This window comes from Triturus cristatus, chromosome 11 (assembly GCF_964204655.1).
Source record: "Triturus cristatus chromosome 11, aTriCri1.1, whole genome shotgun sequence".
Classification (NCBI taxonomy): Eukaryota; Metazoa; Chordata; class Amphibia; order Caudata; family Salamandridae; genus Triturus; species Triturus cristatus.
Genome location: NC_140594.1, coordinates 1086948451 through 1086973354, shown reverse-complemented (window position 1 = coordinate 1086973354; position 24904 = coordinate 1086948451). Strand labels below are relative to the sequence as shown.

At 42.2% G+C, this 24904-nt stretch overlaps 1 protein-coding gene across 12 annotated transcripts in view; it reads right to left on the bottom strand.

The window, feature by feature from the left end:
* The window catches only part of TNIK (TRAF2 and NCK interacting kinase), a 787085-nt gene that overhangs the window by 135306 nt on the left and 626875 nt on the right, over positions 1-24904 (bottom strand). For all 12 annotated transcript variants that reach the window (XM_085635448.1, XM_085635452.1, XM_085635449.1 and 9 more), the window contains 2 exons: positions 20430-20594; positions 12855-13088 (listed from right to left, as the gene is read on the bottom strand). In XM_085635448.1, coding sequence (XP_085491574.1) covers positions 12855-13088; positions 20430-20594 — 399 coding nt within the window. The remainder of the gene's footprint in view (positions 1-12854; positions 13089-20429; positions 20595-24904) is intronic.

The following is a 24904-nucleotide window of genomic DNA, read 5'->3' as shown; positions in this document are numbered from 1 at the left end:
CGGTCATCCTTAAGGTGGTCATACCCTTAAATTATTGCCCGCTTCCCTCCTGCTTTTGCTGTATATTTTTGTTGGCCTGAGGACTCTGAGCACTTTACCACTGCTAACCAGTGCTAAAGTGCATGTGCTTCACCCCTAAACATGGAACCATTGATGTATACCAAACTGGCTTATATCGTTTGCTTATAAGTCCCTTGTAAAGTGGTATACCATATACCCAAGGCCTGTAATCTAATTGCCACTAGTGGGCCTCCTGCACTGATTGTACCACCCACATAAGATGCCTTTAAAACCTGTCTCAGGCCTGCCATTGCAAGGCCTGTGTGTGCAGTTTACTGCCACTTTGACTTGGCATTTAAAATCACTTGCCAAACCTTAAACTCCCCTTTTATTAGACAAACATCACCCTTAAGGTAGGCCCTAGGTAGCTTTATGGGCAGGGTGCTGTGTAACTAAAAGGCTGTTATTTTTGAACCAGGTACAATCGCCTTTCCTGTAATGTCTTCAGCAACAGCATCAGCAGTGTAGCAATGGATGTTTTCTGAGTCAAGCACAATGCTGCCATCCTAAGCCAAATATTTCTGCTCGTTATGTGTCAAATATAAAATAGCACATTAACACTCTGAGTGCATGAATAATTAATTAGTCTGAGCTGTGTGATCTGAGGGCCATTATAGTCAACTTTCCATGGGAGACTATCAACAGGGTTCTCTTAGTGTAGTACATGTTATACATTAATTCTAAATCAAGTCTTCTGTATAAACATAGATAAATCCAACCTGGGGGCACCATTTCTAGTCCTCAATAGATGTATTTTTTTGCAGTTTTATGTTGAGCAAACACGACCTGAAGGTGCTTGAACACTTTATATGAGCTCTAGTTTACATTACACAAGGTAACAATGTTTTTGTAGGCACAGGGAGATTAAGTGATTTGTCCAGAATCACAGGATATTGAGCCGATGCCAAGACTCAAATCTGGTTCCATGGTTCCAAAGTCGGCAGCTCTGAATATAATGCGGCATTCAATAAATTGAACGGTCAGTCATACTACACAAGAGCTTACCAAGGTCGAGCCATGGACATGCAGCTGAAATATCTATATAACACAATCTTACATATTTTTATTACCATGACATTCATTAGAATATCAAGTTATGGATGCACTTGGTTATACATAACTTGAAGAAGAAACAAGTAGGTTAGAGATACCTTTCATGATTGTATATTGTTATACAACATTTTTAATTACAGGCTGCTAGATTTCTATTGTGCATGGCCGTCCAAAAAATTCCAATTATGAGCAATGACCACAAATGAGTTAAAGGGTAGGTCTCATGATCAGGCATTTTCATTCTGCTGCTATCTTTCCTCTGAATGATCTACAAGTACCATTTTGCCATTCATTAATCCATTATTTTATAGTACTTTGCCCCTCTTTCCTGCTTCTAAGTAGGATGAACATGGTCGAATCTATCACAATGTAGTCTTGTCTTGCAGGCTTTTCAGCAAGTTCTCTAGACTAATAAATCCTTTCATATTGTCATTATTCACATTGCTGCTCTGTTAACCTGTAGTCTTCCTTTTGCTGTGTCATGGCAATATCTATTGCTGAATAACCGTTTTGATTTGCAAAGTTTCAGGAAGAACTTAATAAATAATTACAGATGGTTTGCATTCCACAGATCCTCTGGAGCACTCTATGCATCAACATCTGTAGAAAAAAAAAATCACTATTTACAAATTCTAGCAGTCATTGTCCCAAAACCTGGATTAGGACCTTGCCTTTTTATTGACCTTATTCCATATCAGTGAGTTTTTCTTTGAGCTCTCCTCTCTCTCAGTGTCATCTTGGTATACTTAATGTTGCATTGACTCCGTTATGCACACCTATCAGATTTCTTGCATAGCACCATATAAGTTTTAATTGCCACACTTTTCATACAGAGATCACCTTGTTAATCGTTACATTCATAAAGGGGAGTTTGAACACCTCTAAGGAAGGTGATTGCACAATGCACGCCACCCCATTATATGGTCTCTTTTCCAACCTTGTTTGAAGGAATCCAGGATGGGTTTTGCAAAAAACGCTGCTGTCTATGTTGTAGATGATCTCTTTTTCTTGAGACAGTGCTAACTTAAAAGTTCATACACTCCAAATGGACTATCGCCTAACAAACTTTGGCTTTGTGAGGGAGTAGACTGGTGATCACAGTACCTACCCCCTATTTAACATCTGTGTTGCACAGTTCATCAAATATGAGACAAAAATTGTACAGTATCTGAAGATGAAGATCTGCCAGCTGGTTCAAAATTCAACAAAGCCCCCACTTGGTGTTGTCTTCCCACACCACCACCTGCTTGGCTAATGCCTGACGTAACTGAAGGGGCACATTAGACTGCCTATTTGAGCATGGTGTGGGCATAATCATTGGTGCAGATAAGTGAGTGGATGGTGAAGTGTATCGTTATTCTGTGCTTTGCTTGGCTGTAGGTAGGGTCCCTTGCTTGCATGCCGATGAAATCAACTCTGATATCAACCCATGTCCTGCAGCACACTATGGTGCTTGAAAATGGCACCCGGTGATTACCTTGATACATGCAAACCTGTCTAGAGAACCAAAAACTACCTTTTTCACCAAGGTATGCATCTATTGTGTCCACTCACTACCTGTTTACTACAGTTTATTTCACTAGCAAGTTCAGTAGTCCATGTTTGTCTGACTTTTAGGCATCTTTCTTTCATGACCTAAGCTCTGGATTTCGGTCTACAGATTGATTTTTAAAAAAAAGAATGGCTCTTTTGTGAATATTTTTATTTGCTTTTGATAATTAAAACATATAAACAATAAAATCATGAATACACAACACCAAGTGATCAATGGGGATTGACAGTCGGCGTAAGACAGAAAATATAACATCACTTCCTCTGAAAGAGAGCACGGGACGAATTTGCAGTGTTACATATGTACATGTGCTGAGGATCACATCAGGGTCAACCTTCATTGTCAACAATAGGTCAGGTAATACAAGTTTCAAGGCTCTTTTCCCGATTCTCTCAGTATCAGGTCCTGTCCCTCCCCCTCTGATCCTATTTTTAAACCATATTATTGCATCCATGGAGTCCATATCTTTCTAAACTTTGGGGACAACCCCTTGCCGCATATGTCACTTTCTCCGTAACTATATACAGATTTAGGCAGTTCCTCCATTCCTTTAGTGTAGGGAGTTGGTGAACACCCCAATATCTAGCTATGTACCTCTTAGCTACTACCAATCCCAAGTTAACCAACATATGTTGGGGATTCCCAGTAGGAGGTAACGAGGTTCCATTTCAATTTGGGCCCCTAGTATATGGTGAAATTCTTTTACCACCTTGTTCCAATACATTTGAATCCTGTTGCATTCCCAGAGGGTGTGTATAAATGTACGACGTTCTGTGTGGAATCTAGGGTAATCCGGGTTGTCTGCCCTACCCATGGTGTGCAGTCGCGCTCTATCAAAGTAGGTCCTGTGTAGGATTTTATATTGAATAGGCTGCAGTCTTAATTTAATCGCCACTAGCACGTGGGTGTATAAGGGCGGCTTCCCAGTCAACGTCCTCTAGCGGGCCAGTAGTGAGTTCCCATTTAGCTCTAAGTGGGCCTAGTTTGTCAGGCATATTGTTAATTAATGCTTTATATGTTAACGAGATGGCTTGACTCGGGATCTCTTCTTGTAGGAGCCTGCCTTCTAATGGGGCATACTCCGGCACCGTCTCTGCATCCAATCCTTCAGCTTGCCAGGCATGTTGCAGTCGAAGGTAAGCATAGGATTGAGTCTTGTGAAGTTGATAAGTGTCTTGAAGCGAGGTGAATGGGGCCAATGTGCCTTTCTCGATAACATCGCCTAATTTGGCGATTCCTATTAAATCCCACTGTCTAAAGCCTCTCAGTTTCCCAATTTCCATCAATTTCCATCAATCTGGTTCCCTCCCATAATGGGGTTTCCCTTGTAGGTTTCTTATCCCATTTTATTTGTTTCTCGGCACTTTTCCATGCCTTCACTGTTCGTTGGGTAGCTGGGAGGAGTTGACTACAGCGTTTACCGCCGTAGAGGTAATGTAATTGTGTGTGGTCTCTGAATTGCAAACGCTCCAGAAAGTTGGTGGGATGGTCTCTTGGTGCGTGATTCCACTCATTAATTACAATAAGATGTGCCACCCTATAGTAGGCTTTAATATCTGGTAGGGCCAGGCCTCCATTGTATGGGTTGCGCAGTAGGGTTTGTAACGCTATACGTGGTTGGACCCCGTCCCACAGAAGCAATCGCATTTCGCTATTGAGGGTTGTGAACACATTCTCTGGAATTTTGCAGTAGGAGTTTTGCAAAATATACAGCAACTGTGGGAGTGTGATCATTTTATACATAGCAGCCCGCCCCATGATTGTTAGAGGAAGTTTCCTCCCCCTCTTAACATCTTCCTGAAAATTTAAAAGGATACGTCTAACATTGTGGTATAAGTTGCTTGTTATGTTAGTAGTAATATAAAGGCCAAGGTATGGGAACCCTTCCAAGGATAATCGTAGGCAACTTGGGTAGGCCTGAGGTTCCATTACCCCTGCCTCCGGTTATAATGTGTATTTATTCCAATTAATCTTATATCCCGCGTGGTGGCCATATTCCTCAAAGATTTGCAGAATTTTGGTTAGTGTCTCGGCTAGGTCCGTAACATATAGTAAAATATCATCGGCATACAATGATATACTTTCAGACTCTAAATAGCGGGATTCATCAATGAAACCACCCAGTCCTTGGCTGGTTCGAATTACACAGGCCAGGGGTTCCAATATGAGGGCAAATAGTAGGGGAGCCAAGGGACAATGCTGCCTAGTGCCTCGTTGAATCGGCCAACTCATGGACATCGCCCCATTGACTCTGGCCTCGGGTGCATTATAGAGAAGTGTCAACTATTCCCTAAACGTAGGACCAAATCCAAATCTTTCTAGGGCGTATCTCATAAAGGGCCAATGAATGGTATTGAACGCCTTCTCAGCGAAGAGTGAAAGGAGCAGGTGGGGGCTATCTCGGCCCTGAACCGTGTTCATCCAATTAGCCAGTTGCCGTAGGTTAAAATGCATGGCTCGTTTTGGCATAAAACCGGTTTGGTCCCTATGTATCAGAGGGGCAATGACTGTCAAGAGGCACATTGCAAGAATAGTTGCCAGGATCTTCGTTTCGATGTTGAGCAACGATATGGGCCGATAGGACCCACAGTCTTCTGGTGGCTTCCCTATTTTGTAAATTACCACTTCAGTGGCCAGTCGGAGATCTTGTGGTAGATTTTCTTGTTCTTCTGATGTCAGGAACATCTGCAGTAAGTGTGGGGCCAGTAGGTTACTATTTAATTAAAAAAATTCTCCCCGAAGTCCATTTGGGCCCGGGGTTTTCTCCAACATTTGGCGGGCGATGGCCTTCATCACTTCTTCAAGAGTTAGGCCCTCCTCTAGTCTATCTCTATCCTCGTGGGAGAGCGAGGGCAAAGTAATTGTATCTAAGTATTGGGTGATTTGCGCCTCACTTGTTGAGGTCTTTGTAATATCGGGCAAAAGCCCCAGCAATTTCTGTAGGTGTAGTGTATGTGTGTCGATGTTCTCGGATGGACAGTACCCATCTCGCCTTCATTTCCTCCCTGCTCAACCACGTGTGCAGTTTTCCTGCCCTATCACCTGTTTCATACAGCCGGTGCTGGACTGCCAGTTGCTGGGCCTGTATCTCCCAAGTTGCCAGCGCCTGATATTCCCTTCTGGTTATTTCAAGTTGACGCAATGTATGCTATTTGGTGCAGAGTTACCCTTTCTTTCTAGCCGTAACAGTTTGCCTTCTAGGGCAGCCATCTCTTGGGTGTCTCGTTTTTTATGTGCGAGAATATTCTGTGCCCTATCCCCGAGTACCTTCTTGTAAGCCTCCCATAAAATGACCGCCGATTGTACACAGTCGGTGTTTTCTTTAAAATAAAGCTTTGAATCCACCCGGAGTTCTTTCACAACTCTTATCTTTCAAGGCCCAAGAGCTCAATCTCTAATTCACTACCTGATTGCCACCCCTCCCTCCCACCGACAACAGAAACAGTGAATGGTCCAAAATGTCCCTAGCCAAGTATTCTACTTTCTCCACATTTAGGATCTCTCCTGTCGGAGCAAAGAGGTAGTCCAGTCTCAAGAACACCCTGTGAGACCCGGGAAATAGGAATAGACCTGCCTGGTTGGATGGTGTCAACGCCATAAATTGGTCAATACGAGGTTTTCTTGGAACTTTGCCAATGGTGTGGGACCATGGGGTCCCGGTCGTGTCTGTGTTCGATCGACTGAAGGTTCAAGCATATCGTTAAAATCCACCCCATAATATTTGTGGCAGGCCGGGATTGCAGTAAGAGCTTTGTCAGTTTATCTAATGTGCGTTGCTGCAGTCGAGGAGGAACGTAGGCACTAATAAGGAAAAACAACTTATGGTTCCAGATGCCCTGCACTGCTACGTAAGTCCCATCTGGGTCCACCCATTGTTGAGCAACACAAAACGGGGGAGACTTTTTTTGAGAACTGCCACTCCTCTCGAACCTTTAGTAAAGCCCGCATGCGCTAGGGTGGTGTAATATCCTCTCCCCAGGAAAGAACAACTTGAATCCAGCAGATGTGTCTCCTATAAAAATATTATGTCGGGTTTGAGTCTTAAGATAATTGGAAACCAGACCTTGTTTGATTTTATTGCCTAACCCATTGACATTCCACGTCAATTCTGTGAACCTTTCCTCAGCCATTGGAACACGTCTATTGAGTCATCACATGTCCAGCCCTCTACCCAAGGAGTGCCCTCGTCTGTCCCGCCCCCCCAGTCTCGGTATCCATGCGAATGAACAGAAAAAAACATTCACCCCCCCCCCCTTTGCATTAAACACATCCCAAAACATTTGCCCACAATTAACATGCCCCCCTCCCTACACTCTTCAGGCACCTACGCCACCCCCCAATTCGTCAACATGAAAACACTGGCATGGGTAAACCGCTAAGAGGTCTATAATCCTCCCTGTCCCCCCCACTTAAATTACCTACAACAAGTAATAGTGGCTATACACAGTATACTTCCCTTCGGCAGGCCAAGTTTTTGCAAAGTCCAACATGTCCTGGAGTTCTCTTACTGTCTCTTATCGGCCGTCCGGCCCCGCAACTCGTTCCTCTTCGCCAGTACTGGGCGGCTGTGGTTGCTGCGTCTCAGCATCGAGCAGTGGGTGTTCACTATCTGCATCCGCTTATACATCTCTTTCTGAATGGTCAGAATTAATGTTATCACTTGATCTCCGCAGGCGTTGTGCCATGTGCAGTATCCTCATCTGAATCCGATCTTTGCGACTCGTCTTCTCTGGGCTTCAGGGATCTCCCCTGGTGTCCCTCTGGCTGTGTTCTGAACCTTCAGTATACGCCTCTGCCGTTTTTCCAGAGGCCGTTCCTGACTGGAGTTCATCCTCTTTTCTGTGTACGATCCTGGAGTTTGGGGTGTTGTGCGTTGCACAAGGGGTGTTCCTCGATCCACAACCATGCCTCCTCCGGAGTCTGAAAGAACGTCGTGGAGCCTTGAAAAATGAATGAGTTTGGCAGGGAACAATAACATATACTGGATCCCAAGTGTGCGGAGTTTCGCTTTGACAGGGTTGAAAGTTCGCCTTTGCACGTCCCGGGAGTAGTCTGGAAACACCATCACTCGTGTATTTTCGAAGTTCACCTCCCCATTCTTCCTCCGCTCATGTAGGATTAAATCTCTATCCTGAAAATTCAAGAAGCGAGTGGTCAAGGGCCTAGTGGGAACTCCCAGCGGATATTAGGCATTCGATGTGCTCTCTCTATGATGTTCATCTCTCTCTAAAACGGACGTGAGTGATTTGGACTGACTTTCAAATTACTGCTATCAATCAGACTTGACCTTGATCTATTGATTAGGTATGTTGTGTCACAATTCATTGCCATAAGACTATCTATATGTGAAGTTAACATTTCTTTAGTCTAATTGCCTCTTTATATGTTTTGATTCTATAGCGATAGCCCTGCAATTTATACAAACGGCGCTAACTATATCTCAACGAGCAAAATTAATCGTGTCGAACTTGATTATAAAGTAAGCATAGCTCCTTCATAGAGCATCTCCCCTTCTTTTAACTTAAGGTAGTGATAGGTCTGAAGCATGTTGTTTTCACCTGAAAGTGTACAAACTATAACACTGTATTAAAAGCTGGTACAATTGGGCTGTCACTACAGAAATTATTCTGGTTTCACACGGGTATCTTGTTATATTTTTGCAGTATAAGTTTACAGTGCAATGATGTTTACATTGTTCTGACTTATTGTATTGTATTTGTATAGGGGTCTTTCGTTATTTGCAATATCCATTGTCCTGAAGATGGTCTGATGGACTAACGCCTGTAAAGACCGAAACGCCGACTTTTCCATCTATTTCCGAAATATTCACTACATTCAAGTGACCATTATTCTCATTAAGAGCTATGTCATTGCTGATTTCATTGGAATAGATGTTTTTTCATGAATTGTAGGATTATTTTGTTTTTACCTTTTTCATGATTTATTGCTGAATTGAGTGTTCATTTGTACTCCTTTTAACTTGATTTATTTATATAAACAATTTTGTATTTTCAACAAAAAGATATCCCCGTGTTTTCTGCTTTTTTTCTGTGCTTTTCATGCTCATTGATTGATGTTGTCAGATGACAAATTGGGTGTATGTTCTAATTAGATTCACTCCTAAAGGAATTTTAGAATAACTAATCATTAGTCTTTGTTGAAATAAAATCCCTTGTAGGCATTCTTTACCTGTTACTATTTTTTCTCCAAGCCTCCAAGGGTGTATTGGGTTCACCCTATTTTTATACTCTCTATGTTGAAGCAGAGAGAACTGGGTAGTCGGCAGGTCATCTCTTAAAAAGGTCAAGAGAAATTGGTCTGGATCTGTTCCTTCCACATTTTCTGGAGAGTCAATAAAGCGAAGTTTGTTCCTGGGGGGCCATGTTTTCGACATAGTCGACTCTCCAGGCCACCTCTTTCATGGAGGCTAAGAGTCCCATCACGTCCCTCAGTGTGGTATTTGAGGTATCTTCAAGTTCTGAGATGCGTTATTCTGCCTCATTGACTCTCTCCGAGACTTTTCTCAGATCGTGGAGTATTAGTGTAACCTCAGAGCATATCTCCGGCAACTTCCCCTCTAAGATCTCTCTGGAGGTATGGATCGCTTGTAATATGGCTGCGTTATCTGAAGGGGGAGCAAGACCCCCCTCCGCACCCACCGGTGGAGGAATATCTTTAGCGAAGCGGTCCAGTTTTCTCTGCCTCGTCAACTTAGGTTCTTTGTCTCTGGCCATCTTGCACAATCTACTGATAAGTCTTCTTGACCAGGCTCCGTCCCCTATAGTTGTACCCTCTGACTCCCTGCCTGTGACTCTCCCAGGGCCATCACTCTGTCGTGTTATAGCTCTTACGGCAGTGCGTGTGGTAACAATCAGTCCAGCAGAGTAATGGATAAGTAGCAGTGGCCCCACCGCCCTATCGGAGCGTCAAAGAGGGCAGCAAAGCCCACGTCTCTTCTTACTTCCACGCCTCTCACCTCGATGTGAGTGCAGTGTGCTGAAGGGTCCACGAAGGGGGAAGAGGCAGAGCCCGCATACAGGCCCCTCAAATGTTGTAGGGGCCGGCTCCTTGGTTCCACCACACACAGCAGCTATTATTATGTGCCCCTAGTCTCCCACTGATTCTCCACACTGCCGCTATAGGCTCACGTTTATGTCACAAGTGCAAGTCCCACAGTCTCGCAGTCGGGTATATCCAGCAGCGGCAGGAGACCACACTACAGAGGCACAGAGTCAGATTGTTGATAGCCACAGAGCAGGGGATCAAAGGAATTGCACCTCACTCCAGGACTCACGCACCATCGGGCCAAATCAACATAAGCAAAATCATCAGGAGGGTGGGTATGGGGGGGAAAGGAAGCCTGCTGCGACATCGGGCCCCTCAAAACACTGCTGCGGCCTTTAACACTGCTCAGGAGCCCAGGCCCAATATCACTCTATTCCCCATTAATGGGTGACAAGAAGGTCCCCGGGGCTACCCGGCTGTAGACGGGATATGTAGGGGGGGCTCGCCCTCCTCCCCAGAAGGCCTCACCAGGCCGTAGCTCGTAGCTCTCTCTACCGCCGGACGTGGCCTCCGAAGGGCCGCGCACCACCACTCATGTTTGCCCCGGAGGGGCATCGTTTAGTTCCTGGGGCTTGGCAGGTCTGGGCACCGCAGCATCCAAAGTCCCTCACAGTGCCAGCGCGGCCCACTACTGCCCAGAGCTCCCACTGGGGATCACAGCATTCAGTCCTGGGGAAGAGTTATCGCAAAGCACCCTCCACCAACGTCGCAGGGTTGATGGCTGATCTCACCTCCAGAGTGCGGAATCTCCAACTGCCCCCGTGGTACATTAATGATCAGGGGTCCATCACTTCATCATTCAGCGGCATCTACACCATCTCAGCCGCTCAGTGCCGTCTGAGGTCTTCGCTGGCAGAGGAAGACCCCATATTCAACTCCAGCAAGGCGCCATCTTGCGAGCCTGCCCACCAGTTCCGCAGTCCTACACGGCCTCATTCTCTGCCAAAAACCGCAGCTCCTGGGTTGTACAGCTCGCCACGTCGTCCGGACACCTTCCAGGCAGGTTTGCTATAATTATTGGCGTCTAGGATCAGGATTAGTGTCAGGATGTGATTAGGGCCGGCGAAGCTCGCAGCGAGCACAGCTACCCCGCCATACTGCTGGCCATGCCCCCCCAAAAGAGCCATTCTTAAGGTACAATTGTCGTTGTTGTATGCAAGCTTGAGTTAGAACACTAGTAATTGAGTTCACTTTATATCTGCCTACCCAGAAACAAATCTTATAGTAGGCCTGTACCTGGCAACTATTGCACTTGTTTCCATAGCAATTTATATGAATGAATCTAAAATCATGGTGAATGGAGCTTTGTTTCATTCCAACAAAGGTCCATTTTCTGTTCAATCCTCTTGGGTTCTTATGCACTCTTGCCAGCTCAGTGATTAAAATGTGTATGTATTGCATCCCATCCATACATGTGCAGAGGAGACCAATAACGTTGAGTTCATATTAAAGTGATCGCTTGGAGTTTACAATGACAGCAGCCATATTTGGCTAGATCATGCTACAACCAAGGCCTTACACTTTTTAAAAATTAAAAGCTCTCAAATTTCCCAGATACCTGCCAGAGTAGATCTCCTCATACAGGTATTTTTCACATTCTGGGATTTTGTAGTCCTTTATATCCAATTTGAACTTAAGGACTTGAATTCATAAACTGCAAAGAATAAAGCTGGTCAAAATGATGTACTTGTGGTGAATTTGAGAGCTCTGAAATTGCAAAGCAGTGTTTTCCAACCATCCTCATCATGAAGAAAGGTTCCTAGAAGTTTTGAATCCTTGGAGCCCACACTTTTGGCCAAAAGAATGGGGCCCAACACCCTCCTCCTTCTACCCCAGCCAAAGGTCTTGGGGTAACAATCAATTGTTCTCTCACTATGAAGTCCCAAATAGGGTCAGTGATATAAACTTGCTTCTTCCAACTGAGGAAAATTAGAAGGATCAGAAGATTTCTCACGCAGGAAGCTCTGATCCAAATGGTCCTTGTAATGGTTATGTCCCACATTGACTACACCAATTCCCTATACTTCGGCATCCCACTTTACCTAGCCAAAAGACTACAATGTGTACAGAACCAGGCAGCAAGACTGATTTTTCAGCAATCTAGGCAGCAACATGTTATCCCCCCTCATGAGGAAGCTGCAGTGGCTCCCTATCTCACAGCGATGCGCCTTTAAGGTATGCTGCCTTATCTTAAAGTCCTTTAACGGAAGTAGCCTCAAATTTATGGACAGCCTTATCCAAAAGCACACACCTATGCGCAACCTACGCTCGGCCCACAAGGTCCTTCTGTCCACTCTCTCTTTTAAACTGAAGCGTTTGCCGTCCTAGCTCCTAGATATTGGAATCCTCTCCCTGCTGAAATCCGCTCCTGCACTGACCTCCTGAGCTTGAGGAATCTCCTTAAAACCTGGCTGTTTAGACAAGCCTACAAGTAAATCCCTTGGGCTTCAGTCCCTCTCTTTGTAGCGCTATAACACCAATTGGTGTACGTGTGCTTTATAAAAAAAATTAAAATAACATAAGTGGGAATAGAAAGTGAACATTTAAAGAAGTATTACGTTTAATAAGAAAAAAAAATAGAGTCATGAAATTCAAATAATAAGATGCAAAAAACCCTTAATTTAATGCCCAGTTCACACATTTGTTGAGTGACGGAAAACATGTTTTATCTGGTACCAACTGTATATTTAGAAAAAAGACTCATCTTACTAGAAGGAGAAAACACGATAGATGTCGGAACATCTGAACACAATCTAAACATTCCACCACCAATGACAGGATTTTAAATTGATCAGACGGACAGTGAATCCTTTTTGAGACTGGTGGTCATTTTTTTATGTAAAATAGAACATTAAATGATCTTTTTCAATATTAAGGTATTACATATTCTTCAATCATATGTTTGTAAAAAACTGCATTTCCAATAATTCTTCTAAATGAAAAATCTGAACAGTAACTTAGCTGACAGGCTAGAAAAACTTACAATATTGCTTATTAGTACTGATTTAGGTAATGCCTACCTTTTCATATGTATGCAGCAAGACATTTCCTTAAAAACGCGTAACAAGTTCATTCAATGCTGAAAAATACCAATGAGCGGAAGATGTTTCAGTTCAAATTTTACCTTTGGGGGCATATCTTCCTCTTGACGGAGCCACGAACTTCGATCAAATTTTTCAATGCGAGGAGGGAGAGGAGGATTTTCAGAGGTTGGGTCAGAGTTTTGTCGTGGCAGCTCGGGCCGATGAGAGATTAGACCATCTTGAAAGCCAGATAATCCCTTGGCTGGTTGTTCATGCAATGACTGAGATCCAGACAAAGATGACCCTTGGGTTTTAACAGACACCAGAACAGGAAGCTGTGGAATAAAGCAAAATATGTCACTCTTCTCGGACATACTTGGACCTTTAACCAGTAAGGCGCTCGTTCTTAAATAAATTGCTAAATCTTCTCCCAGAGGTTGGTGACCCCTGCTTGAGTATTATTTTACTGATTTTAGGAGTTCTCGCAACTCACCCAAGTTTTGCAGTTAAACTTAAGGCAGTCAAAAAATTCCAAGTGTAATCCTGGAATAGGTTTGCAAACTCTCACATATGTGTGTATATTGTTGCATGCTGGAAAATAATCAGAGACAATTGCAAATGCACAGGCTAGCTTTTCTCTTATTTTTCTAGCAGAGGAAAACATTTTTCCATGTGCAGGATCACTTCCCACAGGGCCTCTCCAATTTTGGCTGGTGATCACTATCTTTTCCCACCTTGGAAAGGGATTTTTACCCCTGCCCTTGACAGGAGAAAATCTTGAATGTCCACAAACGTGTAGGCCTACATGCAACGGTTCCTCAGTAAATCGTGATTTCAGTCCTGTGAGGTTGGCCTTCTCTAGTGAAAGACAATTGCCTTGCTTTTTTTTTTTTTTTTTTTAATCAGGCTGAAGACTGGACCGCTAAAAATGTGTGCAGTATACGAGATATGTGCCCCTACAGACCAGAGACAGGCATTTGAAAAATGGATTTGATGGATAACCCAAAATATAAACCCTAGGAAATTGTATTATTAAATCAAAAATGTGAAAAACACAGATTGCAATTTTCAAAAGAAATTTTCCAGACTTTCAATAAGAGTCAACTCTGTATAGCATTGTAAGTGGTGGGGAAGACTCTAATCTCTGATGAAGATTGACCGTTCATTAATAGGGTTTTTTTTTTTATCTTATGTTGCAGATGGTTCCCTCAATTTGCATTTCACTTAATGGTTCCAGGGGTGCTCTATGTTAAAAGGTGAGTTCACTACACTGAGAAAGGAAGGAAGCAAAAATGAATTCTTCCTCTCTGACCTAAATAGTTTTTTAAGTTTACAAGTCATGTTCACATGTCAAAAATTGTTTTAATATTTTAAATAACATTTTGAAACCATTTGTACAATGTAAATGACATGAAGGGATTTTATAATTTACATGTGAACAAGGGGTACGTGTATCAAAGTACAAGTTTGCCAGTCCTTAATAGCGTTTTTTGCGAATCGCTATTAAAGACTCGCAAACTGCTATGTAGGTAGGAATCTGCTAATATTTAGCGATTCCTACGCATTCCTTATTTGTGACTCACAAATTAAGAGTTGCAAATAAGGAATGGCTTCCCATTCATTCCTATGGGTCAAGAGGCCCATAGGAATGAATGGGAATATTGTGCGCAATTTGGGAGTACCTAATAGGTACACAGAATTTCAGGGCTGCAAGGGTTCCTAAAGAACACAATGTTGCACCCCTGAAATGTGCAGGTAGGCACATGTGGCACACATACATGCCCAAAGGGCGTGTATCTGCGTCACATGGCACTTTGAAAAATGCATAAAATTGCATTTTTAAAGAAAATCGCAATTTACCACCAATCTGAAGTTGGTGGTAATTTGCGATTCATTACAGCAAAATCACAATTTGCGATGTCTTCCAGAATAGCATTTAGTGAATCGCAAATTGCGATTCTCTAAATGCTTGCACAAAATAGGGAATCACAAATTTTGCGATTCCTTATTTTGCGAGTGGGCTTTTACTTACCTGCATTGCACACAGCTGAATTGCGATCAAAAACGCGGAAATTCTGTGAATTTCAGCGTTTGCGATAGCAATTTACCTTGATCAATCTGGCCCTTTATCTTAGTGCCTATAAGCAGAGTTAAAATCACTCACACACTTCATGATTTTAAAAGACGCAACAAATATTTTGCAGAATATTACTTAAACCACATTTATTTACATTGTCTACATATAAATTGATAATATTTTTTCTGATTTGCAAATGTTGGGGATGTAGGGATTAGTAAGGCAAGTGGAGGGGTACAGTGAAAAGTGTGCACTGAAAAAGTGAGCCCATTACCGCAAATGTTTTGGGTAACGGGACATTTAAAAAACATAATGTTTTTCACAAAAAATAAATAAATGAAAGATTTGGGCATGCAGGAACAAACTGCAGATGTGACTCCCCTTTTTAATTTGCCATTGTTTCACTTTGATGTTACAGAGACATAATTCCGTGTCTCGAATAAATAAAATATGACAACTCCCCTTCAGGACGCCTACCTTTATTTAAATCAAAGACTACTTTCCTAGAATTAAATAAATGAAAGACTGGGGCACATAAGAACAAACCAAAAGATGTGATTCCCCTATTTTATTTTCCATTGCTATTCTTTGATGTTACAGAGACATAACTTTGACTCTACTAACAAAGAAATGAAACAGCGCCCTTCCAGGATGCCTTAATTTATTTTCACATGGGCCTGACACTATCTGAAGGCCAGATCTGTCCCATCAAATGAAGTGAATAGCTTCTAAATGTCAAGACTATTTTTCAATTTCCCAACCAGCAAAAATGAAATTATTATTTTCATGCAGTTTCAAAGTACAATCAAGAAGTTACAGTAAGAATCGGATGCATTAAGAGTCCAAACGCATAAATAAATGTAAATACTTTTAAGGAAGATCTTAGATCTTATATAATGTATACGCAATGGCGTTGTGCAATTTGATTCCCCCATACCTGATTCTGAATTCACTATATTTGAAATAAGTGTAACTGCATCTATTTACAGTGATAGATGACTGCATTGGAGTGTGTACGACCCTGATCGATTTGTGGTGGACATTTCGTGTTTGCAATATGGAATGTGACATTCAGTAGGTTAGTGACCTGAAGATTTTGCAAAAGTGTTTATATTCCATCATCATTTTTTGTCAAAATGAATGTGTGTTTCCAAGATATTACATCTATTTAAAAAACAGCATATAAGTGAATTGGACAACTTCAGCAGTGATGTGGAAATTAGTTTTTTATGCTTCCAGTTTACAGTAAATGCCAAAACCGTAAATGATGCCAGAGAAATAGCTCATCTAGATGCATTCTAAGAAGTATATTAAATGAGTATTAAGGACAGAAAAATGCCAGTGCATTGCAGTCAGGCTATCTTGTGTTGAAAAAGAACACAACTTGCTATGTACAGAAATAAGAGAGAGCTTAAAACCCGTGCAGAGTGCAGGATGCCAAAATGTGGTAATTTAAAAATAATATTGTCTTGCAATACATTTTCGGACCGATTAGTTTTTAATCTGGTGCATTTATTGGTAAACATCCTATTGTACGCGGTCATTACACCGCGTACCATTACTACGCGCTTTAATAACGCTTCGCCTTTACTACGCATGTTATTACTTCGCATGCGCTGTTACAACGCATGCGTAGTAATGCATGTATGGATGACGGGAGTCGAGGAGGCAGCAATGACGAATTGCAGTGAGGAGAATGCCAGAAAGACGGCGTGGTGGAAGGAGAACAGGTGACAACAGCATCGAAGGCGGGGCTCCGGGCACCCACCGAGGAGAGAGAGGTAAGAGGGACTGTTTAATTTTGTAGGGTTTGTGTTTGAGGCGTAGTGTTTTTAGCTTAAGGGTAGTGTTGTGGGTCATGTAGGGTAGTGTTTGTGTGTAGGTACAGGAGTGGGGGATGGGGAGGGTCGTGCAGGGGTTAGTATTTTAGGGATTAGTGTAGTGTTGTGTTGTGTAGTGTAGGGTAGTGTCGGCGGGTTATGTAGGGTAGTGTTTCAGTGTAGGGGATTGACTGGGGGCAGGGGCATGGTCGTGCTAGGGGTAGTGTTTTAGGATTAAGGGTAGTGTAGTAATGTTTGTGTAGTGTAGGCTAGTGTTTTAGGGTTTAGGGTCGTGTCAGGGGGTCATGCAGGGTAGTGTTTAAGTGAACGGGACAGACTGGGGGTAGGGTTGTGCTGGGGGTAGTGTTTTAGGGTTTAGGGTAGTGTTGTAGTGTTTGTGTAGTGTAGGGTACTGTTGTAGTGTTAAGGGTTGTGTCGGGGTCCTGCAGGGAAGTGTTTGGGAGTAGGGACAGGACTGGGGCACAGGGCAGGGTCGTGCTGTGGGTATTGTTTTAGGGTTTAGGGTAGTGTTGTGGTGTTAGTGTAGTGTAGGTTACTGTTTTAGTAGTTAGTGTAGTGTTGGGGGTTGTGATGGGTAGTGAATGAGTGTAGGGACCGGAGTGGGGGAATGTGTATGTTCATGCAGGGGGTAGTGATTTAGGGTAGTGTAGTGGTGTTTCAGTAGTGTAGGGTAGTGTAGTGTAAGAAAGGGGTTAAATGTCTTTTTTTTAATAGGACACGTTATTCCGCATACCATTTTTATTACTAGGCAAGTTTTTGCTTCATATACATTATCACTTCAAAGTAATGGTATGCGAACTAAAAACGTACATAGTAACGGTTATTGCTAAGTAATAACCGTGTAGTAATGGCATGCGAAGTAATGGCATGCGAAATAATGCGTCATATCTGCACGTACAGTAGTTAATTACTGTTTTCCATTGTCTCTCTAATTATTGTTTCATTTCATCCTGCACCACACAGAGTATGAGCAAGACGATCATTGAGGACTTTTTTCCACGCCAAAATAGCAGGTAACAATCATCATGACAATGGAGAAGGGAGGGGGAGGTGCCTTGTCATAATGGAAACTTAAAAACAGGAGAAGCAGGTGGACAGATAAATCATGACATAAAAATTAAGATAAAGATTAACGAAGATGGACAGTTGAAAAAGCTAGTAAAAGATGTGACATTCAGCAGAAGCTGGCCTTAATATCAGGCCAGATAGAAAACTATTAAGTGAAGATGATAATGATATGACAATTAAGACCAGGGGTCCTATTAAGAGTTTGGCAGTCCGTGGACCGCTGTACCCGCGGCCTTGGTCTAACCCCTGCGAGCTCGACGGCCCAACTACGGTATTCCGAGATGGACGGATTGGCTTTGCGGAGACCGCAGCTTAACTGTCGACTGCCAGCCAAGTGCCGCAGTTGCAGTCGGGGAAAAGCAGCTGCCATAGGGTGGTACTGAGGAGTTCCACCGCAGCGGTGGGGCAGGCAGCTTCAAGTATGAGGAAACAAAGGATTTGGGGAGCATACTCATTACTTTCCTGTTATTCCCATTAGCATTCACCGTGGATCCCTTTCTCCAGGGCCCCATTCATAGCAGATTCTTCACTCTGAAGAATCCAACACCATTTGTGGTGAAATACAGGTAAGTCCTCTTTGTACCATATACCCATTGCCAGTACTTGCCACATATGGGTCAGACACCTGCAATAGGTATGTGGTATTTTTCCACATGTATCATGCATATGTGTGCATTCGACACATATGCAGTTGAAATGTTCACACAGGCATCGATACATATGGAAAAGTACTCACCACTGCTGAAACATCTCCGCAGCCACACCGCCGGACCCAGGGTAAACTCATAATATGATGGACTGCAGACCATTAGCGCTGCAGTCTCCTAGTGGTCGCAGACGTGGTGTTCATGGGGTTGGACCTCCAAACTCGTAATCAGGCCCCAAGTCTTCACCAACTGAGTGTATATAGTAGATCTATAGTTTTAGATAACATAGATCCAACAGTAATCAAATTAATGTTTTTCTAATGTAAGAGTTTTCTGCTTTACTCATGTGCTCAATAAAGTATGCAAACGTTTACTTTAATGGAACCATTGTTCTTTGACTCTAATTATTACCCATGTTCCGAAGGATACTGGGTTGCCCCATAATGAATATACTTGTTGATGTTTGGAGGTTCTTAGAGGCAGAAAAGGCTCCGGGCCTAAGGTTAAAAGGAGAAAGCATTGGGTGGGACTGTGTGACCGGATGGACAGCCGAAAGGAAAACTGTTAAGAGGCAAGATAGAAAGGGGTTCTCAGCACATTGCCTACATGAGTTTTGTCCAGTGCTTAATTTGCAAAACATTAAGTACCAGGGCCAATGAATTACTCACCAGTCCATTGTGGTTGGCACAATCAACGTCACATTTTAACTGTAGATTTTATTTCAATTTGTATCATTTTTTTAAAAGCTGTATTAACCAGATTAATGCTCCAATAATGAACATTGATCAAAAATACATACTGCGCCACCATTTGATGTCTTCTCCTAATTATGTGCTGGTGTTTATAAACAAGTACTGGCGCTGAGCACCAGAAAACACTAGCACAAATTAAGCCCTGGTTTTGTTTCCCATTATATGTGGCTGAAGACTGTCAGATGCCAAGTAGAGCTGTGGTCAACTGAGAATTGTTTCATAGGGTGGATAGGTGAATGAGACCATCTTTCAGGGGGCATTTCAACAGAAGCACTGACAAAACAATGAAACAATACATGACATCCTACTTCCCTGAAGCACTGCCTAAAACAAATGCCACCCTAATCTGCCCTTTGCTACCCTGACATTTGTTATGAAAGGAGATCTAGAGATGGAGGCAAAGACATTGCAAGTCATCCTCTGGCTACAAAGTCCCAGGCAGTCCAGAGGAGTTGCAATTGAAGAGCTGTGGCCCCCACAGAATTAGGGTTATGTTGCCCGTCGATAGGAGACCAAAAGAGTGTGGTAAGTCCGTGCACCTCCGAGATGAGAAAGGGTCACAAAGGCCCGAAATAGGGAGGGAAGAGTGGATCACTAACTTGACCTGCTTAATAGGGTAACAGTCATTCCTGCCCAGTGCTTGATGTGTAAAAGAATAAGTGCTGAGTCCTAAAGTTTTACTCAGAAGCTCACAGCTGGTGTTATAGAAAATTGATGTGCCAATTACCAAGGCTCTACAGTCTTGATTCCACCTCATGCCTCTTTAATCCACCACCAGACACTCCCTGCCTCTTTATCTCTCTCTCTTGAAGGTGCTTCTTCATCCCTGCTGTTCTCCCTCTTTCACAGTTTTTCTGTCTCTCTCTTACCTCTTCTCTCTTCCTTTTGTGTTTTTTTCTTCCTCGTTTGGCTCAGTCTATTGAAAAAAAAATAACTGCTGGTCCCCAAAATAAGTGGTAGTGGGCCCTACCTGCAACCAGCAACTCAAATTAAGCACTGCTTCTGGCCTCACACAGTGGCCATCTCCATCCACAAGGCTTCAACATTGAACTTTTGGTGCAACAGTCTTCCAATTTTATAGCAAGTGCAGAACAATGGTGAATTCGTTCGAATAATGACCAAGAAAATATCTCACTCACACTTTTCTAGCATCCCTCCCTTTTGCAAAGAAACGTTTTATTATTACCTTCCACTTGAAGCCAATCACGAAGGAGGAAATTTTATGCGATATGAAATTAATTTAGCTTTCCCTTTCATGTTGTTGATACAATGTTTTCGAAGACGGTCATACCTGTTGATCCACTGTCCTGTGCATTGGAGGTGTCCGTGCAGGCTGGAGCCCACCAATACTGAAAGACTCCGACCGAGGAGGCAAGTTCGGATCAGATATCCTATTGGCTGCTTTATGAGGCATTGCTGGAGAACTCTGTCTATTCAGCCTGGATCGATCCTCTACCTGAGGAAAACAAGATAAATCAATATACACCAGAAGACCTGAATAACCACCCATAGCCTTACGCACTACAGCCATTTAATATGTTGCCAATTAGTCCGTAATTTTATATACAAAATTTGATTATGGGTCTTTTCTTGACTAGGCTCAAAGATCCATACAAATTTAGAGTTTTTTGTGTGATTGATCACTCACACTTATTAGTCAAATTGATAATCCGATATACATATGGACCTTGTGAAAATAGAATAGGTCTAGTGATGAACAATACCATAATAGGAACAATCTTATCAAAGTACTTTATACTGTTACCCAGTAGAGAACACAGGCTCTCCAAAAGTAGTGATTTCAACAACATATACAATGGCTGAGTGTGATTACATTCTAAAGAATGGTCTTTCTGTACCACAGGACCTTCATTGGAAAAGTTGACATTGACATCGTCAGAAGAAAATCATGAGTAGTAGAATCATACAAACCACAACCTCAACATATGTCAAACAGGAATTTCACAAAGGTCAATTCAGCACCTAACCCATTAGTAATTACCAGAAAGGGATGTAATAGTCCATTACAAGTCCATGCAAGTAACCCACATTCAGTTTGTTGACATGCATATTGTTCAATTTTTCACACAAAGGTTAGTGTTCGCAATAAAAAATAAAAAAAAAATCACAAAAATACATGTTATTCAAGCTGGAAGTAGAAGCAACATGCGTTAAAGCAGATTTGTATTAGGATATATAGCTGCAGTTTTCTCTAGCTCCAAATATGTTTGACTGAGAATTCTTTGCAACATTTACCTTCCACTCATTCTCCAAGTATTTCATGTGTCGAAATTTTATAACAGATGATTAATGTGTTGTTCCTCAGGGTCAGCAAATGAACTAGAATGCCATAAGAGCTAATTAAGATCACATGAGTTTAATTGAAATATGCCCCTCTTCATAACTTCATACGTAGAAGCGAAATTTAATAGGAACACAACACCCAAATTTGTTTCTTCATAAGCAAGCGGTCTTGTACTCTGTGCCTCTATGGCCAGAAAACAACCCGATGTTATCCCTAATACTGACTGTTATTTTCTCAATTGCTAATTGACTGTGTTCAATGAGTTCACTTGGTTAACCATGATGATAAACTTTGGACCATAACACTGTTCTACATCTTCCCCAAAGTCTAAACACTTGCCTATGTTTAGCACATTGTTTTAAACCACTACTCCAACTTTGAAATTTAGTTCCTGCAATGTATAATGTTAATTTCATCTGCCATTTTTTCAGATTTATACTAGATTACGAGCTTTGTTTAGTGCTGCATCGTAACTGTTGGTTATTTCAGAGCTCTAAAAGAAGTGACAATGTACAGGTGAGTGAAGAGGCAAGAGATGAGGTGTTTGGAGTTTGGTGTTCTTCGATTGTGACACTTATGTTGTGATGAGGTGAGACAGAACGCCTTTCTTCAAGAGTTTTCTAAATCCTAACAGGTGTTTTTTGGATATTAAGGATGGATTGAAGGCATTTGAAAGCCTTGGTGTCTAGACTCCTATGCATCTTCCTCTATGTCTATACCTTTTGAATATGTGCGACTAGTTCAGGTAGCCAGAAGTTGAACAGAGCTTTCTGGGTGAGGAGCAGTGAATATATTTAATGACAATATTCAAATTGTTATCTCTCTTACTGAAAATGTAAGCAGTACAAGGTCAGTATTAGATCAATGCATCATAGTAATCAGTAATAGGTAGACAAGATCACCCTTGGCACTATTCCTTTTAAAGGCACTTTCTGTAGCGAAATATTGCCTGAACCAGAGGCATAATGTAAAATGATGCCCCCCGCAGAATGTGAAGAGGGACCCCAGAGTCTGCCATATCTCATAGATGTTCATCGGCCTTGGGCTGAATGGGGGCCCCTGGAATGGATGAGGGGCACCTGAGGGGTGGGGTGCCCCCTGCAGCGCTGGGGCCTGTGTTACGCCCTTGACCTGAATGTTTTTGACTTTATTTGAATACATAGCGCTGATGTTGTGTTCAGAACTGGAACATGGCTTAATGAAGTCTCAGCACAAACATTGCATCAGCGATTCCCTCAGGATATTCTAGTGCACACCCAACCACCCTATTAACGTACAAGGTGAACTTGCCATCATTTTTCAGTCAAGCTTTTCCTTTTTAACCTCAAACATCTGTAACAATATTTACACAGAGGGAAAGGTGTTTTTGCTTAGAATAAGTCACATTTCCTCTCTTTTAGATGTGTTAGCTTAAAGATCACCTGGTTACTCAGTAGGTTTCAGTTTGCCTTAGAAAAGCAGTTACCGGTTTTTATTGAAATATGTAAACTTCTCAATAGTGGGAGATTTTAATATCGATATCGATAATCTATCGGACTCACAAGCAGTCTAACTTAAAGAGGAGCTATTGGCCCTTAGTCTAAAACAGTTAGTCTATACTTTTACCCACACCACAGCCATATAATCAATCTCTTCCCTACGAATCCTAAATCACTTTCCTGCTCCAATGCCATTACTTTAATTTGGGGCGATACCAGTTAGCTTACAGTCCACTCCACCTAGAAAGCCCCCCACGCCCCATGCACTGTGGAAAATATTACATGGCCATGGCACTGGGTTCCATAGGACAGACTCCAAAAAGCTCTAGGTAAAGACGTGGCTGTGTTCCACAACAATAATGACACATAGTCCTTTAACTCTTGGATTAGTATTGCCAAGGATATCTGTGCTCGCACTAAAGGTAGTAGCCAATGGAACACATGCCATCCATCCTGGTGGTTCCCAGAAGAATAACACTTAGCTAAAAGAAGTTGTGTTGGCTTGAAATGAACTAGTACTAGTGCCTTAAAAATTATCAAACAACTACAAAATATACTATAAATTCTATAAATTGCTAGATCAAAAATGTCCCAAAATAATATTTTGCCAGTGAAAAATCTCAGCTGTATCCTTTTACATACAATGACAACACTCACATTTTATCTCTCTTATTGAAAATGTAAGCAATGTGAAGTCAGCATTTAATCAATGCATGATAGCATTCATTAATTGGATACAAATCTAATGTCTGAAATTAAATTCAGACAGAATTGAAATCCTAACAGGAGATCTCTCCATCTGAAGAGACTCCTGCTGGCTCTCTGACTTGACCAGACCGGACCCGGAGGAAAGTGCTCATGAACCTGGCTGAGAGTCAAATCTGACGCTGACTTTTCCTTCAATCACCAAGTCACATCAGGAACTGCCCTTCTGTTTTGCTCTGATAAGAGTACCTAAAATAATCTAAGGGAGTATTCCCAAATCAGCAGGTAAGACTGTTAGACATGCCTTATTCACATCCAGATTAGATAAATCCAATTCTCTGCATATGAGCCTCTGCAAATGCCTTTTACACAAAACACTGAGGCCCTTCTGAATCTTCTGCATCAAGTTCCATGTCACTGCATCTCAGACACCTTCACTGGCTCCCTGAAGTTAACAGGATCGAATTTGAAGCTTGCCCCTAGCATATCAAGCCTACCACAAATAAGGTCCTTTATATATACACAACATTTTATTACATTTGGCAACCCGCTGAGATCCAATACCCTACACATTCAGATCCACAGAGTCCAGTGCTCGCACAGAAGATCATTCATGGTACTAGTAGCAAAGAAGGAATGAGCTGCCCCTACAACTCAGACAAGTTCCCTCTGCACCACTATTGTGCAAAATGATGAGAATCTGGATTTTTGTAAAATACGTTTTCACGGGTCTCTTCCTCAATTACTGGTCTAACTGCTAGTACCCAGAAGCCAGGTTGATGGATAGCAGAAGACATTTACAAACAAAACATTCCTTCTTTCATAAAGATTTGGGTAGAGATCTTCACCTAATTCAGTCATGTATCTTATGATCAGAGTTCTCCAACAAAAGTGCTTCAAACTTGATGCATAAAGTTATCAGTTTTTGTTGTGAATATGAAAGTGGCAAGGGGAAGAGATTGGAAAATGGAGGCTACCTACTGGAAAGTGGAAAGAGTAATGGGTAACTCAAGGAGGGACACACAAACACTAAAACACACCTTTAAAAGAGTAAGTCAGTTGCAGTTCACCAAAGGTACATCTGCATCTACTCCGGTAGTACCAAGGCCCAAACAGGCCAAAATCTACTTGAGCCAAGCTCTGGAGTAAGTCATGCACCACACAATGCCACTCACAAGTACTTCAAGGGAATCACACAAAGAAACAAATCGTGGTAGGGAATAACACTATCAGCACAAAGCCTAAAAGGAAAGGAGGAAATAAACAAGAGGAAAAAGG